The sequence below is a fragment of the Protopterus annectens genome, chromosome 12.part0 (genome assembly GCF_019279795.1).
Source record: "Protopterus annectens isolate FY-2018-M chromosome 12.part0, PAN1.0, whole genome shotgun sequence".
Lineage (NCBI taxonomy): Eukaryota > Metazoa > Chordata > Ceratodontiformes > Protopteridae > Protopterus > Protopterus annectens.
Genome location: NC_056746.1, coordinates 1,446,014,497 through 1,446,032,347, shown reverse-complemented (window position 1 = coordinate 1,446,032,347; position 17,851 = coordinate 1,446,014,497). Strand labels below are relative to the sequence as shown.

The 17,851-nt window shown below is 40.6% G+C and overlaps 1 protein-coding gene across 1 annotated transcript in view; it reads right to left on the bottom strand.

Moving 5' to 3' along the window:
• MGAT5B (alpha-1,6-mannosylglycoprotein 6-beta-N-acetylglucosaminyltransferase B) overlaps positions 1-17,851 on the bottom strand; it is a 3,749,208-nt gene that overhangs the window by 1,313,899 nt on the left and 2,417,458 nt on the right. The window contains exon 8 of the mRNA XM_044089029.1: positions 13,927-14,096. Within this exon, the coding sequence (XP_043944964.1) occupies positions 13,927-14,096 (170 nt within the window). The remainder of the gene's footprint in view (positions 1-13,926; positions 14,097-17,851) is intronic.

Genomic DNA, 17,851 nt, shown 5'->3' with positions numbered 1-17,851 from the left:
TGCTCATTTTCTTGAAGTACTGGTGGGACCTAGACTCTACCCGCACTGAAATAAAGGACCCAACAGATGAACAGAGCAGGAGGAATGTAAAGCACAAAGGGTATCACTCCAACTGCCAAGTGGTCTGTAATTCACAGGGTATCATCAACAATGTTTGTGCAGATCACCCAGGCAGTTTTCATAACTCCCACATGACCTGTACCAACACCTTCTGAATGGCGACTTCCCCACACAGGCGTCTTGTTGGTGTTGCTGGATATGCCTTGGAACTTTGGCTCATGAAACTCATAACAAATCTACAAAATAAAACTGACCACGGTTATAACCATGCACACCACAAACCAGAAACAGTATAGATCAATGGTCTGGGTTGCTAAAGTCATGCTTTCACTGTCTGGATTCATCCAGTGGTGCCCTGCAATATGACACCATCACATGTGCCAAAATACTGACCATGTGTGCAGTGTTATACAATATTAAACTTAGGAAGCATTTACAACATGTTGGCCTCTTACAGGGCCAGCAGTTTCCAGCACAACAGGCAGCTAAAGCTGAAATAGATGAGGAGTTAGAGGATGAGCGAGCAACAAGGGATGAGCATTACAGACAGAGATACGCAGAATATGCAGTACCACTAGAAAGGAGGTATGACTGCTGTACATAGTTTTGCAACATAACTATAAAAGACTTAATCAGATGCATTACAGTAAAAAAACACCAGGCAATACTAACTCATGCCTAGCCTGGCTACACTGTACATCAGATGTACGCAACCCAGTAACACTGTATGAAGGGCAGGCCATAGTTTTCATTTGCACATGTGATTAAGGATACACAGCTTTATCATGAAGGGTCAGAACCAGTATGTAGGGCTTAATGTTGAGAAATCCCAGGGTCAGTAGATGTGTGAGATGTGCCGAGGTCTCTGGAGGTGTGAGTGCATCTGCATGGAAAAAGCTTCAGCACTTGGTGCAGCACTGTGCCTCGGACTACTAGACAGATCCAGAGCATGCATCACAGAGAGTTCAGCTTCCTGTACATGCCTCCACCAAAGACTGCACTGGTTGTACCATGACCTTGGCTAGATGCTAGTGTCCCATGTGACCTCAGCCAAAGTCTGTTAGGAGATGCAGCATCAGGAGGAAGGTCATGACCATGACAGGTAGACAGCTCCACAGTCTATTTTATTGTAGAAGTTCTAACACTGCGAAAACAGGATCTTGTTTGTCCATAGCCATGTTGGTTAACATCTCTGGGTATAGCAGATGAACAGCTGAGAGGACAGGCATTGAGGTAAGTATACATGCGGTCATAAAAATGTCTGGCTTTTAATAGTAACAGTAGACATCATTAGCAATAATGTATACATTTAAAAAACTAGTGCCACAATTTGTCAGTACTGTCATAAATCAAAGGTATTAGTATGGATATGCAATATCAGCTGTATTTTTTCATGCCTCCTCTTGTGTATCTTCAACTTGTGTCTTTGTTCTCACATTTCTGACTATGTCAGTGGGTTCAATTCCCACTTCCCACATTACTGTGATCATGAAAAAGATGTCAATTTTCTGTCCAGCAATATCACTGCAGAAGTACATGGTCTAAATATATATATATATATATATATATATATATATATATATATATATATATATGTGGGTCTACTTCAGAAGATCGACAGACCATTTGATCGACATTCATTTGGTCGACAACCAGTATTCAAGGCACTTAACAGGGATTTTCCCGGCTCCCCAATGTTGTGTGACCCTGGAGTATATATATAGTTAGGGGGGTGTGGGGGGCAAACACCTGAAAATACAAGAAAAAAGTACAGTTTTGTACCTACCATAAATGTAGATGTTCGAAGATCCACATTGCTGCAGTCCTTACAATTGGGTAGTCCGCTGTCCTCGGTCGGCCCGAATATCAAAGTATAAGGCTGACGTCGGTCAGGGCGCATTTGACTGACGTCAGTACGTCAGGGTACAAATGCGCATGACCGACGTCATATCCTCAGTCTTTTCTTGCCCCAGATGTCAGAAGACCCTAAAAATAAAGGTCAAAACCAAAAGATAGCAAACAACCAACCAACCACCCTCGCACTAACTATATGTACAATATATACAATATACACAAAATGTACAACCCAACCCACACAACCACCTCTAACTACAGAGGGGAAGGAGGGAGGGAAAATTGGACTGCAGCAATGTGGATCTTCGAACATCTACATTTATGGTAGGTACAAAACTGTACTATGTTCTTCATCTCACATTGCTGCAGTCCTTACAATTGGGTAGAATCCCAAAGCAGAGGTAAGGGAGGATGGCTAACTACAAGGAAGCAGGAGCTGCCAAAATGCCCTGCAAAACAGCAGTGGCAAAACCAGCCCTGGACTTAGAGTAAAGTGGCAGGTGATAATGCTTAGAGAAAGTATGCACAGAACTCCAAGTAGCTGCCTCCAAAATATCCTTGGTTGCCACTCCCCTCAAAAAAGCTGTTGAAGTGGCAGTAGCCCTAGTGGAATGAGGCCTAATCCCAGCCGGAATCTCCTTGCCATGATGGGAATAACAGAAAGCAATGCAAAACCCAATCCACTTAGAAATAGTTTGTTTTGATACAGGCTTGCCCTGAGAACTCAAAGCAAAAGAAACAAACAACTGCTGAGACTGCCTGAAACCTTTAGTCCTGTCCAAATAATAACGCAATTGCCTGTGGACATCTAAAGTGTGCAAAATCTTTTCCCCTTTATTTTGGGGATTTGCATAAAAAGTAGGCAAATGAATAGTTTGGTTTAAAGCCACACTAGAAACCACCTTAGGCATAAAGGAAGGATTAGTACGTAATGATACCCTATCCTTATGGAAAATCAAGAAAGGCTCAACCGCCATAAGGGCCTGCAATTCAGACACCCTTCTTGCAGAGGTAATGGCCAACAAAAAAGCAGTCTTCCATGATAAATATTTCAACTCAGCAGTAGCTGCAGGCTCAAAAGGTTGTAGAGTGAGTTTCTCCAACACAAAATTGAGATCCCAAGCAGGAGCAGGAGCTTTTCGTGGGGGTCTTATATTCTTTGCCCCTCTAAGAAACTGCTTGAACAAAGGATGAGAAAACAATGGTGGGTCACAATCATAGTGAGCCGAAATTGCTGCAGCATGAACCTTAATAGAAGAGAAAGACAAACCTTTGTCCAGTAACTCAGTAAGATATTGAAGAGCCACACTCAAATTAGGCCCAGAAACATCAAAATCTTTTGCTGTACTCCAAAATAAAAATCTCTTCCATTTATCCGCGTACACTTTCCTTGTACTAGGCCTTCTAGCTTCCAAAATAACATTCAAAACTTGCTGAGGAAGTGGAGGCCCACTATGGTTCAAAACAGAATATGCCAGGCTGTCAGGTGCAGAGAGTGAAGCTTGACATTGAGCAAATGGCTGTCCTCCTGTGACAACAGGTGTGGAATCGAAGGCAAAGGCCATGGAGGCTTCCGTACCAGACTTCTTAGTAATGGGTACCAGTGCTGTCGAGGCCAATCTGGAGCTATTAAAATCATCCTTGGCTTGTCCTGTCTGACCTTCAGAAGTACCTTTGGGAGGAGAGGCAGAGGTGGAAAGGCATACACATGAAGATTGCTCCAATTGAAAGAAAGAGCATCCACTCTCCAAGCTGTGGGATGAAACTTTTTGTGCAAAACTTTGGCAGCTGATGGTTTAGTGGAGAAGCGAACAGATCTATGTCTGGAGTTCCCCATGACACTGTCAATTTCTGAAATACATGAGGATCCAATTTCCACTCGTGGGGATCCATAATTCGTCTGCTCAACACATCTGCTAAGGAGTTCTGTGCTCCTGGCAGAAACCTTGCCTGAAGATTGAGCTGTAAACTGAGAGCAGTCTTCCACAAAATCATTGCTTGCCTGCATAGAGGATAAGAATGTGTTCCCCCTTGCTTGTTGATGTACCACATGACAGTTGTGTTGTCTGTTAGAATCAACACCTGCCCTGGAAGAAGTAATTCCTTGAAAGCAATTAATGCAAACTGGACTGCTAACATCTCCTTCATGTTGATATGTAGATGTTGTAGTCTGACAGGCCACTTGTTTTGTATCCACTTTCCATTTAGATGAGCTCCCCAAGCTTTGTCTGAGGCATCTGTCGTTAAAATCTGACTCGCCTCTGGCCGGGTCACAGAGAGTCCCTTGTTTAGGTGACATTCCTGAGCCCACCACAAAAATTCCTTTTGAATGCAAGGTATTATTTGAATGACAGTGTCCAGATCCTGGCAGTGCTGTGTCCATACATTTTTGAGATACCATTGTAGCTTCCTCATATGCAGTTTGGCATTGGGAAGTACCAGAATACAAGATGCCATGAACCCTAAGGCTTGAAGGACTGTCCTTGCAGTCAGCCCGGACTGATGAGATAGTTGATGGAAGTAAAGGGATAGACTCTTTTGTTTGTCCGGGGTTAAAAAGGCCAACTGGGATGCTGTATTCAGTCTCACACCCAGAAAGCACATGTCTTGAGAGGGTACTAGACTGGACTTTATTTCGTTCACAGAATACCCTAGGCATCTTAGCACTGCTATCACATATTCCAAATGATGAAGAAGCTCTTCTCTTCCTTGAGCCAGAATTAGGCAGTCGTCCAAATAAGGATAGATCTGTATTCCTTTTAGTCTGAAGAAAGCTATCACTGGAGCCAGAACTTTCGTGAATACTCTGGGCGCAGTAGATAAGCCAAAGGGCAATGCAGAGAACTGATAGTGAGAAGTCCCAGCTCGAAAACGCAGGTACTTCCTGCAACTTAGTCTGATAGGAACATGAAGGTAAGCCTCCTTGAGATCCAAAGTTACCATCCAATGATCCTTGCCCAGCAGAGGTAAAAGCTGCTGCAACGTCAACATTTTGAACTTGGGAATGTCCAGATAAGTGTTGAGGATAGATAAATCCAAAATTGGTCTCCACGTGTTCCCCTTCTTTGGTACTAGGAACAGGCGAGAATAAAATCCTAGGCCCACTTCTGGCAGAGGGACCGGCTGTATGGCCCCTAGTTGGAGCAACAGAGAAACCTGTTTGTGAGCCTCTATTCTTTGTTGAGGAGGAACGTCTGGCATGCCTTTGAAAGGAGGCAAGGTATGGAAATAAAACCTGTAGCCGTGGTGTATGATATCCAATACCCATCTGTCCTGGGTAATTAAACTCCAATTTTCTTTGAAAAGTGCCAACCTTCCCCCTAAAGGTGCTGCCAGACGAGCAGGCTCTGGCAGCTGAAAAGGTAGGTCATTGGGTCTGCTTACGAAAGGACTGACCCCTGCCCTCACCCAAAGCCTGTGCAGGAGAACTCCCTGTTCTAGGCCTGAAAGAGCCCTGAGCTCTGCCCTTACCACGTCTAGATCTACCCCTAGACTGTGAATCATAAGAAGGATACGTCCATCCTTTAGTAGGCCAATTTCTACTAAACTTTGGAGGCTGGACTTGCAAAAAATCTTTAACAGTCTGCATAGACTTAGCCTTGTCTTCCATTTTCTTTAAAACTGTCTCAACAGGAGGACCAAACAACACGTCAGATTGTAAAGGAGCATCTAAAATCCTTGTTTTAACATGTGCAGACAAATTCTGATCCCTCAGCCAGGCGTGCCTGCGAAGAACTGACCCAGTGGCAGCCACCCTAGATGAGGCCTGTACAGCATCAAAACCACATTGCAAAGAATGCTTACCCACCTGTTCAGAAACATGCACTAAATCTTGCAACTCTTTACAATCAATACCTACTGCCAGAGCATCAACCTTAGATTTCAATTGTGAAAGGAGATAATTTTGGTATTTCAACATGTGAAACTGGCAATTCAGAGCCCTCATAGCAAGAGTGGAAGAAGTATAGACTTTCTTGCCCCATCTATCCAAGGCCCTAGCCTCCTTGTCTGCAGGAACCGGATTCTTAACAACAGAAGCCTTAACCCCTTTAGGCCCATGGCTAACAGTTTCTGGGTCTGCCCTAGGACTCTTAAAAAGATACTTATGAGCTTCAGACACCCTGTAATACCTATCCGGCTTAACAGGAGCAGGAGGCAAAGAATCAGGATTAAGAGAAGCTTCCATAAAAACATCTTCCACCACAGCCAAAACAGGAGGTATAGCCAAAGGCCTATGCTGGGGTAACAATAAAAATTCCCTAAGCCTTTTTCTGGAATCAGAGAAGTCCTGACCTTCCCACTTAAAATGCTCCCTCATGGAATGAAGAGTTTCTGAAAAAGAAAAATCCTCAGGAGGAGTAGCAGAAGGAGTAGAATCATCCACATCAGAATCAGAATAAGGAGAGTACTCCTGCAAGTCTTCAGCCGAAGACTCTGAAACATCTGAAGCCTGCTCAAAACCCCCTAGCTCAGGCTCCACTCTAGGCCTCTTATCAGGAGGGGGCATGGAACCCCTAATCAAAGTAATCAAATCTTCTGCCATGTTAAGCATATGCTTCTTGGGCACAGTACCTGAAGAGCTAGGGGTAACACTAACTGAAGCTAAACCTGGCCTGCCCCTGGGGGAAGCCTTTGAAACAGAAGGAGAGGGCCTAGCCACCTTAGGAAGGGAGGGGAGTATAGTAACATGAGAAGCCCGCTCAGCCTGACTATTCTCCTGAGAGGCCACATCTTGTAATAACAAGGTCTCCCCCTGGGAACACAAAGAAACCTCCGGTGGAGCCACCGGCTCCACTGACACCTCCAAAGAACCGGCGTCTGGTACAGACGGTTCTCCCAGCCTAGGCTTAACTGCCTTGTCCTTGCGCTTCTTTGAAGAAGCGGGCGTCGGAGCATCCGACGGCATTTTATAGTTACACCGCTTCCCAAAGACTAACCTCGCACAATCCAACCTTCTCTTAATAGTGCGTTTATTAAATCTAGCACAAGAGCAATAGCCAACAACGTCATGCTCAGGCCCTAAGCAAGGAATACACAAAGTATGATAATCTTTATGCGGTATCTGTTTCCCACAAGAAATGCAATTATTAACTTTTTCTGACATCCGGTAAATGACTGAGGCAAGAAAAAACAAAAATATTCCCCAACGGGGTACTTAGCCAACTTTGAACTCGGTCTGAAACTTCTAAATTGAAAAATCTCAGAACGCCAACCGGCACTTGCAACACTGCTTCTGCATCGGACCATGCGGCAAAAAAGACTGAGGATATGACGTCGGTCATGCGCATTTGTACCCTGACGTACTGACGTCAGTCAAATGCGCCCTGACCGACGTCAGCCTTATACTTTGATATTCGGGCCGACCGAGGACAGCGGACTACCCAATTGTAAGGACTGCAGCAATGTGAGATGAAGAACATCTACACATTTTAAATGAAAATAGTAGGGGGGCTTCACCCCCCCACCCCCCTAACTATATATAACAACTCCAGGGTCACACAACATTGGGGAGGGGGGCAAATCCCTGTTAAGTGCCTTGAATACTAGTTGTCGACCAAATGAGCTGTCAAGCAAATGAGTTTCAATCAAATGGTCTGTCAATCTTCTGAAGTAGACCCATATAGATTTTATATATATATATATATATGGGTCTCCTTCTAATGCCCGAAACGCCGTTTCGCCGACAGGGAAATAACCGACGCCAGAAACCCGACAACGCAGTTGACCGACACGCTCGAATCCCGACAGACGGAAGACCGACAAGGGGAATGTGTAAGCGCGACCTGGTAAGTATGCGATAGTGAGGGATTTAGGAGTAGGGAGCGGACAGGTAAGTGTGCAATACTCAGGGATGTAGGGTTAGGGTGTGTGATAGGTGAGTGTGCGGTAGTGTCGGAGCTTGGGGTTTGGGGTGTGTAAGTGAGTTAGGGTTAGGGTGCAGGTAGGGAGTGTGTGCGGTAGTGTCGGAGCTTGGGGTTTGGGGTGTGTAAGTGAGTTAGGGTTAGGGTGCAGGTAGGGAGTGTGTGCGGTAGTGTCGGAGCTTGGGGTTTGGGGTGTGTAAGTGAGTTAGGGTTAGGGTGCAGGTAGGGAGTGTGTCCGGTAGTGTCGGACCTTAGGGTTAGGGTTTGGGTTAGGGCTAGTGGATATGTGTTGTAGTGTACTGTGGTGTTGGCGTGTAGTGTGTCGGTGTTATGGTGTTCGGTGTTTCGCGTTGTCGGGTTTGTGTGTTGTCGGGTTTCTGGCGTCGGTTATTTCCCTGTCGGCGAATCGGCGTTTCGGGCATTAGAAGTAGACCCATATATATATATATATATATATATATATATATATATATATATAGATATATATATATATATATATATATATATATATATATATATATATATATATATATATATATATAAGCTCACCATTATACCATTATTAGTCTAGCAAATAGGATTAAACCGGTTACAAGTTTCGTTCCCCAGGGCTCAGTCCTAGGATCCCTCCTGTTCAGCATATAAGGTACAGACAAGCACAGGAGGACTATGACTGACCAGGTTCGCAGACGACTGCAAACTAGGGGCTATAATTGACTCTCTGGCTGATACAGACATCTTCCAAAAGGGTCTCACTGAGATGGATACCTGGTGTCAAAATCATGGCCACAAACTAAATGCCAAAAAGTGCATAGTCATCCCCTTTGGAAAAAACAAAGTACCCACAAACTACCACATAGGTGGTAGTCCCCTAAATACGGAAAAAGTAATAAGGGATCTGGGGACCCAAGTAGACAGTAATCTCTCCTTTGATAATCACATTACCAAAGTGGTTAGAAAATCCTTCTATGTGGCCCACCTAATCACAAAAGGGTTTGCATCCAGATCAAAAGAGGCCATTGTGTCCCTCTACTCATCACTCATCAGACCCATCATAGAGTACAACGCCCCATTTGGGATGTACCTTACAAGACACCTGCAACAGCTGGAAAGACCACAGAAGTACCTCACCAAGAGGATCACTGGCCTCAAACAGATGCCCTATGCAGCTCGACTGAAGAAACTCCAGCTGTAGTTGGTTGCATACTGCCTACTCAAAGGTGATCTCTGCATGACATACAAGGCCATGTCCAACCCAGAATTGATAGACATGCTCCACCTAAAGAAAACCTTATCCCCTCGAGCCAGACGCTCTAGGGATCTAAACCTCACCACAACAATAAATGTGCTGGAGGGATAGCTTCCTGTCCCAAAGACTTCCCATGCTTTAGAACAAGATTCCAATCTACATTAGGCAAAGCTCCTCGCTAACACTCTTCAAGAGAAACCTTGACGAGTGGATGGGAAACAGAAAGTTTACCCCAGGGATCACTTCAGTGGCTCTGCTGGACAGAGGTACAGGGGACTAATCTAAGGGGGTGGCGAAAGCCAACACATTCTGGCTAGATTTATAAATGCCTTTGGACAGATAGCCTAGTACCTACCTATGAACTGCACTTTGTTGATAATCTGTGACTCAAATAAATTTGTCTAAACAGCAAGTTTCCTTTGTATATGTACTATATTCTCACAAATTAAAATGCATCTCTGACCAGAGGCACACATTGGTTGGGCTAAATAGCTGCAACTGTTAATTTTCTATCTGTAATACTGCATTTCAGGCTGTATGGTAGTTTAGGCAAAACAGTATATATATATATATATAAAATACCTTTGCATAAGATTTTTGACATTGATAATTATTTACTGCTTTTCAAAGTGTATTTTGTTTAACTGTATCATTAGCAACAACAATTAGAATCCATTTTTCACTGTATTTGTATTTCTGTTCCCCCACCCACTTTGTCACTATCCTTTCACTCTCATACATTTTTTCTCTCCATTTGTTTTACCATTATATGCAGGAACAAAGCAACCTGCAACTGGGTCATGGGTAAGGCCTGCTGTAACTCCACAGATGGCAACAGCAGAACCACTGTTACCGGCAGCTGAAACACCCTAGACAACTGGGTCCCATACTACCAAAGGTGCTTCCACTCCTCCTTCCCTACCTGCACCACCTGCATCATTCAAGCCTTGCACTGGAGGCTGCTACCTGCCAGTAGTAGTGCAAGTAAAGGTGACACTTTGTCACTCGTCCGTTGGCAGACATTGTTGGGGGTATCACAGACAGACTGTATGCCCACATTAGACACACGGAGACCATGCTCCAACAAGTATTGAGTCATGTCCCTGTCCAACACTGGTGCTACCTTCTGAGCCAGGACCCAGTGGTGATGAGTAATCTGCAACTGTGCCTCAGCTAGCATATACTGCATATGTGAATACCCAATCCTATCACTCAGCCTGATGTTCCCCTTCATTCTGGGTCCATGCCCACATCCATTGGTTTTACAATCCACTCCTCACTATTGTCTTCCCTCTCTTTGTCTGAGGTCTCTTTCAACATTTGTATCCCCTTCTGTCGTTGCTTTACCCTGCATGGTATTAGTCTGGTCTGTCCTTCCCTGCTACCTGACCCGCCCCTCTTATCTTACTCTTACTTGCATTACTTCTTTCCATCTCCAACGTTCCCTTCTCTTAAAAAAATGTTCAATGTCCCACATACAAAAAGTTTATTTCTCCTATTCCACTCCCATCCTGCTCATTCCTTATTTGCTCACCTTCTGTTCTTTTCTTCTCTGTCCTATACTTCCATTTGCAACATTTAATCTGGTCAAAAAATAAACGCAACACAGAAGTGTCCCAAAAGAGCTTATAAAACCATTTTAATTTTGTGGTCATAGGGTATGCAATGGGTCATGGAAAGCACCCTTGATGTCCATGTATAATCAATGAGAAATGGCACTTCTCATTGTATAGTAACATCAATATTATGCACTACAGACATTGCCATCAGGCACTCATGCATGGTCATTGTTCACAGCAGCTGCTCATAACTTTATTCCAGCTCTGGGATGGTCCAACATGATTGTCCAGCATGTCCAACTGCTCATTATGCATAACGTCCTGGACAAATGCATTTGTAAAGATGGTTTAAAACATATTCAAAAGTAGTTCATGTAAATTCTGGTGAACTAATCAACTTTTAATTTTTTTCTTCTTTTAGGAAATGCTAATAAACTATACTAAAAATATTTACTTATTTATTTATTTTATTTTACATTTGTTGACCAGGATAGTCCGACTGGATACTTGTCTATTTTCAGCTGAGCCCCGGGGAGAAAAGCTGCATACATACATACAGATAAACTGTTACATTAAACAAGTTAAAGCACTGTTACAGATACAATACATAGGATAAAAGTCATTCATTCTGTCATATATAAATCTGATTTGTTATACAGTAACAATTAAGAAGCAATGTAGGGGTGGCCAAAAGACCTCTTTACCACATGTTTATATTGCCAGAGTTAGTCAGGACTGGAGCAAGGACATAGCCATTGCCTTTTAAAGTACTGTTTTAGATTTTTTTTTAATTGGGTTAGAACGGGTTCTGAAGTAAGCTCAGCAGGAAGTGAGTTCCATATTTTACCAACAGACTTGGCATATGGAGAGTTTCCAGACGAGCTGTTGCTTTTGAGGATTTGGACTAGTAACTTGTTGGATGAGCGAAGTGCCTTGAGGTTGCTGTAAGGGATGATCATTTTTGTAAGTATGGGAGTGTTTTCAGGTTGGTAGAGAATTTTATGTGCTACTATTAGCTGATTGTACTGAAGTTGGATAGGCAATTCTAGCCACCCTAGATTCTTTAGGTTCAGACAGTGGTATGTTCTGTATGCTGCTCCAGTGGCAAATCTAGCAATATGATTAAAGCAGCTAGAGAGTTTATTAAGGTCAGACTTACTCAAGTTTGTGAAGAGCGGGGATGCACAAAGGAGGGTGGAAAATAGATGTGTACAGGTATAAGGTGAGGAATATGTTAAACTTGTTAACTTTATTGTGAGAAATTTTTATAGCCAACATATTTCAGTCTTGAGGAAAAGGTAGGGATTATGTGATGTCCTGTAAAACATTTGGTCAAATAAACAATTAATTTTATAACCACAGAAAGAGTTAATCATCTGGAAGCATCAGCATGTGAGTAGGACTAAATGAGACTCAAGTTAAATCAATCTAGGCTTAAATGTAACCAAGATTTAATTAAACTAAAGTTAATGTGACCAGGATTAAATTAAACTAGGCTTAAAAGAAACCAAGGTTTAATTAAACTAGGGTTAAATGTGACCAGAGTTTAAACTACAGTTAATTGTGACCAGGGTTGAACTCCCCTAGTGTTAAACATGAGCAGTGCTAAATAAAACTAGGGTTAAATGTGATCAATGTTTAATTATACTAATGTTATGTAGGCCAGAGTTAAATTAAACTATGATTAAATGTGACCAAGGTTTAATTATATTAGGGTTAAACCTGAAAAGTGTTAAATAAAACTGGGATAAATGTGACCAGTGTTAAATAAAACTAGGGGTAAATGTGACCGAGCTTTAATTGAACTAGGGTTATAATAAACTAGGTTTAAATATGACCAGTGTTTAAACCTGTCCCAGATCTGACTGTCAGGTACCCTTAGCAGATGTTTTGTATAAGGACACTGACTGCTGCTCTCTGAATAATCTTTATTCCAGTGGGTTGCACTACAGTCCTATAATCAGTCAAAACAGAGAGGCAGACAGATATTTACTGTTTGTGTTGAAGTACCTCTCCCAAAACTGGAAATGCAATTGTATACTTCCTACCTAGATCGTATTAGATCTCTGCTTCATTTTCCCCCCTCTGACCCTTCTTCAAACTCTCCCCTCAGCTCCCCTCACTCTACTTCATTATCTCCTCCTGCTTAATCTCTTATTTCTTCCTTTTATATCTTCTCCTCCCCCTGCCTACATACATGTCTAGACCTACCATTGTATCTTTTGCCTCTTTCATAAGATGTGCTTCTTCTACTCAATTTCCTTGCTTCTCCTTCACTTCCCCCCTGATTTATTTCTCTTGCACTCAAGATCTATGTAAAATCTATTCTTATGTCTCTCTTCTATGCTAACAATACAGTATACTGCCAGAAGTACTATGTTTTTAGAAATTGTTAAAGGTGTTATCCTGCTATAACACTGTGTGTTATGTGTGCAATGTATTTCTTACGTATACTGCCATAAGTACTATGTTCTTAGAAATTGTTAAAGGTGTTATCCTGCTATAACACAGTGTGTTAAGTGTGCAATGTATTATTAATATGGAGCTTTTCTCCCCGGGCCTCCACTGAAAACGGGCTTTCGAGCCCAGTGGACTTCCCCGGTTATCAAACTGGAAATAAATAAATAAATAAATAAATAAATAAAGTACCAATTACAAGTAGCATTAATAATTCACTTACCTTATAATGTGGCTGGTGTCAATACAGTTTCATTCTTTTTTGTAGTAAAATCCTACACCAGTTTTAAAGAATAAGTTTCTGTAAAATCAAATTGGGATTTTGCACCAATGTTATGGAAGCGAGACTGTTTATCTCCTTAAAGAAACGTCTTTTATGTCATTTTTGAGGTAATAAAAAGTGCCTTCTGTTTGTATGCTACTACACTGTATGTACGTACACTGCAGTATTGTAAATGGGGATTTTATCAAGTCAGCTTTTCATAGTGAAATGAAGTGAAATCTTTCTTCTGTATCCCCTACATGACAAAACAAGCTCACAATGCACTCAGGTATGCCAGTCACGTTTGAATCACCTCAAGAGATGCATCACACAATCCTAAACACATCAGCGAACATTAATGCTTAATAGTGTCTTAATTTTGATATTGGGAAAGAAAACTGCTATATTAGGATATATGGATTCATGCTGAAGTCAATCAGGGTGTACCTTGCAAAACTGTAGTTAAAGGTCTGTAACCAGTGAAAAAGCAGTATTCCATACAATAAAGTATTAAAAAGTACAGTTGAACAACACATTCCCTGGACAATACATTTCAGTTAGTAAAAATATGTTAAATCGGACAATTTCAAGACAGAGCATTGTTGGCTTAGAAAAACAACTTACTTTTGTAATTCTTTTAAAGAAACTGAAATCTTCAGTGTATGACCCAGAAGAAATAAAGCTGCCAAGATATCTGCCCACTGCACCATTTCTCCAAGGGGACCTCCTTTCAACACTTTTGGACTAAAGACATCTCCTGATTCTTCAGTCAGAAAGCCAACGTAAACTAAAATCTAGGAAAAGATAAAAAATCAAGGAAGAGGTCATTAAGAGGTTATTGTAATTTTTGTTAAGACTGTTTACTTGATAATTCTCCTAAAATCACATTTGCATTGCAGTCAGAATTTTCTAATGAGGAAAGTTAGAATTTATGAATGTATTATGGTGGAAATTCAGAACAAAAAGAAAAGTGCTGGAAGTGAATGTCAGTTAAGAAATAGCAGCGAAAATGTATCATGTTCTATGACTGGTGAAGGACATAAGAATACCAGGTGTGTGTGTGTGTGTGTGTGTGTGTGTGTGTGTGTGTGTGTGTCAGACAGCTATCAATATTATGCACTGCAGAGTGCATGGCATGACTTGCAAATGACCAACGAATCAACTTGACTTGGTAACAAATGACTTGTCCATCATAATTAAGCAATGGTCATCTAATACCCAAATGAAGAGAACTGCAAAAACCCTTCACAATGAAAATTTTTCTCCAAAATACTTTTGTGAACCTTTGTTTAATTCTGCCACATTCCAATGCACAATATCACTTAATTAACAGAATGTATCTCCATGTACTACCCTAGTGTGCTGCATAGGTGGCATCGTCTGTACATAAAATCACACCATCATATTTAATAACACATCATATTTCCTGAAAATAGACACTTTTTTATTCTCATCACCTTACAGTATTTTATGAAATTAAGTGAATTAGTGCAGAAACATTTTAAAGATTAGAATATTTCAAACACTATTAACATCAATATAATTTTAGCAGTCTTCCATGCATAACTTAGAGAAATATAAGCCACATAAATCCATTACTTCATACAATTTAAAGACTATGGATGAATTCTTTAATGCACTGAAATTAAAATTTAAAAAGGTGAAATAAAAATCGATTGAATTATCATCATCATCATTATGTGCAGTCAACACAAGAAATGATAAATACAAATGAAACTATTTAACTGATAACTAAATTCAAACAGAGTACCAGCCTTTCCTGGTTCCCCTTCACAAGATCGAATTCCTATAAACTCAAAATTCATAATCCCGAAGCCAGAATCCCAAAAATGTGAAGGGGAAATGAAAAAAAAAAAAAAAAAACTTTAATATTCCTACTCCGAGATCGCACTAGAGCGAAGGAAAGGGTAATCTCCCATTTTGTGCTATATGCATAAGCGCAAAACGGAAGATTTCCCAGTCCTTCACTATAGTGCGGTCACGCAGCTCTTAGATGACAGCTGCAAGGGTGCAGGGGGACCTAGCTCCCTACAAAAAGGTAACTGAACTCTTTTTTTCAAACCCTAAACTTCCCATTCACAATTTTGAGTGAATGGAAGTTCGAGATTCTGGTCTCGAGCTTATGCATTTCGAGCTTCCGTTCATTCGATCTTGTGAAGGGGAACCCCTTTCCTATACATGACTGGAGCCACTTTTAAACCTAATGTAATGAGTATGTTATTGCTCAGTCAAAAAATAAATAAATGAGAGAGAGAGAGAGAAGACTGTTAATCAGAACTTACTGATAGAATACAACTCTGAGAAATTACATTTTATGTGGGTGCCTTTGCTTCTCACAGGCCCTAAAAGGGATAGATACTTCCATTCTTGTCTGTGTTATAATCAATTCTGGCATCATCATCTCAGAGAAAGATATAATCTTTCAAGGCTGTATTTCATAAGACACTCGCAAGGAGGGTTGGGATGCTAGTTACTGTTGAGTCAGCAAGATACCATGTACTCCACTCCTTAATATTCTTAAAACAAATGCCATACACTCCACTCCTTAATATTGCTAAAACAAATTCCATACACTCCATTCAATATTCCTAAAACAAATTCCATACTCTCCACTCCTTAATATTCCTAAAACAAATACCATCCACTCCTTAATATTCCTAAAACAAATATCATACACTCCACTCCTTAATATTCCTAAAACTAATACCATACACTCCACTCTTTAATATTCCTAAAACAAATTCCATACACTCCACTCCTTGATATTCCTAAAACAAATTCCATATACTACACTGCTTAATATTCCTAAAACAAATACCATACACTCCACTCCTTAATATTCCTAAAACAAATTCCATACACTCCACTCCTTAATATTCCTAAAACAAATTCCATATACTACACTGCTTAATATTACTAAAACAAATACCATCCACTCCTTAATATTCCTAAAACAAATACCATACACTCCACTCTTTAATATTCCTAAAACAAATTCCATACACTCTACTCCTTAATATTCCTAAAACAAATTCCATATACTACACTGCTTAATATTCCTAAAACAAATATCATACACTCAACTCCTTAATATTCCTAAAACAAATCAGAGCTCTAATGCAAATGAGCTGCGGACCATAAAATTAAAAACACCTTTACTTAGTAATCCCTCTCCATATACAAATAACGTAAAAGTCACAGGGTATCAGTTCTAACACTACCACAGAATGAAAATGCATTTCCTGTCAACTTTGTCACTCACACCACCATTCAACTACACAATGGGCACCATTTACCATGCAAAATAAGGAAAGTGTCATTTAAAAAAGGAAGGAAAAGTCTTTTTTCCACAAAAAAAAAAAAACGACTGATGAAACAAACAAATCAGTATACTGCATCATATTTATATATGAATATCAAAGCTTTAGATAAATAAATTTAAGCAACGGAAACTAAAACAGAAGAGTGTACAACAGTTAGTATGCAGAATGTATCCTACATCAAGTATGTGTTACATTTGAAGGAGAAAGTCTGACTATGAGTGAAAAGTTAGTGGTTTGGGTTGGAAATGGTTGCGAGTATTTATGTTTGGGTTACAGCTAATGATGTGGTGCATGACTGGAATTTAGGTTTAGAGTTAGGGTTAAGTTAGAGGATATGTTTAGTGTTGTGCATGTTTGGTGGTGGTTGTGTTTGTCTGAGACCATCTTCTCTAGTGGTACTGTTAGGGGAAAGGGATTTTGGTACTGTATAAAGATAAGTCTAGGGTCACGATTAGCACGTATGAGTAAAGTTAGGTGAGAGGAAGGGCAAAGGACCATCAAAAACTGAAGTCAGTGTATATAACAACTCTAAAGGTAACCATAAGGTCTTCTTCAGTTACATTAAGAAACTTGGAAATGCCTATTACTGTACCAAGCTTATTTCCAATGCAGTCTCCAAAAGCTAAGCTATTTTAATATGATATCTGAAACATTTAGTGGTAATTTTAAATCCCCTGCCCCACTTAATATTTCCCCCACTACTGACCATTTCATCTGTCCAATATTGCCTTGGAATAAGTTACATCAACACAATCCAAACCCAAAACTACTACTTATATGCCCTGTAATAAATATCCATTGCTATCTACTTGTGAGAGTCAAGCACCACTTAGGCAAACCCCTCTTAAAACATTTCAATTAAAGTGTCTCCCTGAATTATGTCCCTGATACAAGGAGAAAAGCTATAGTGGTACCACTGCACAAAGGAACCCTAACTACAGATTATGTGAACCATAGCCCTATTACCTTCACAATATCTTCTGAAAAGTTGTGAAGCATTATTTAGTCATAAATAATAAGAAAGATGATATATAAAAAAACAGAACTCAAGCAAACATGGACTTGTAAAAGATAGGTTGTGCCTACCAAAGCTAGCTGATGTCTCTGAGAGGATAGTGACATTCTGAATGAAGCATAACAGTCAATACAACTTACCTTTACCTCAGCAGGCCTTGGACACCATCCTACATGTTGATTTCATAGGC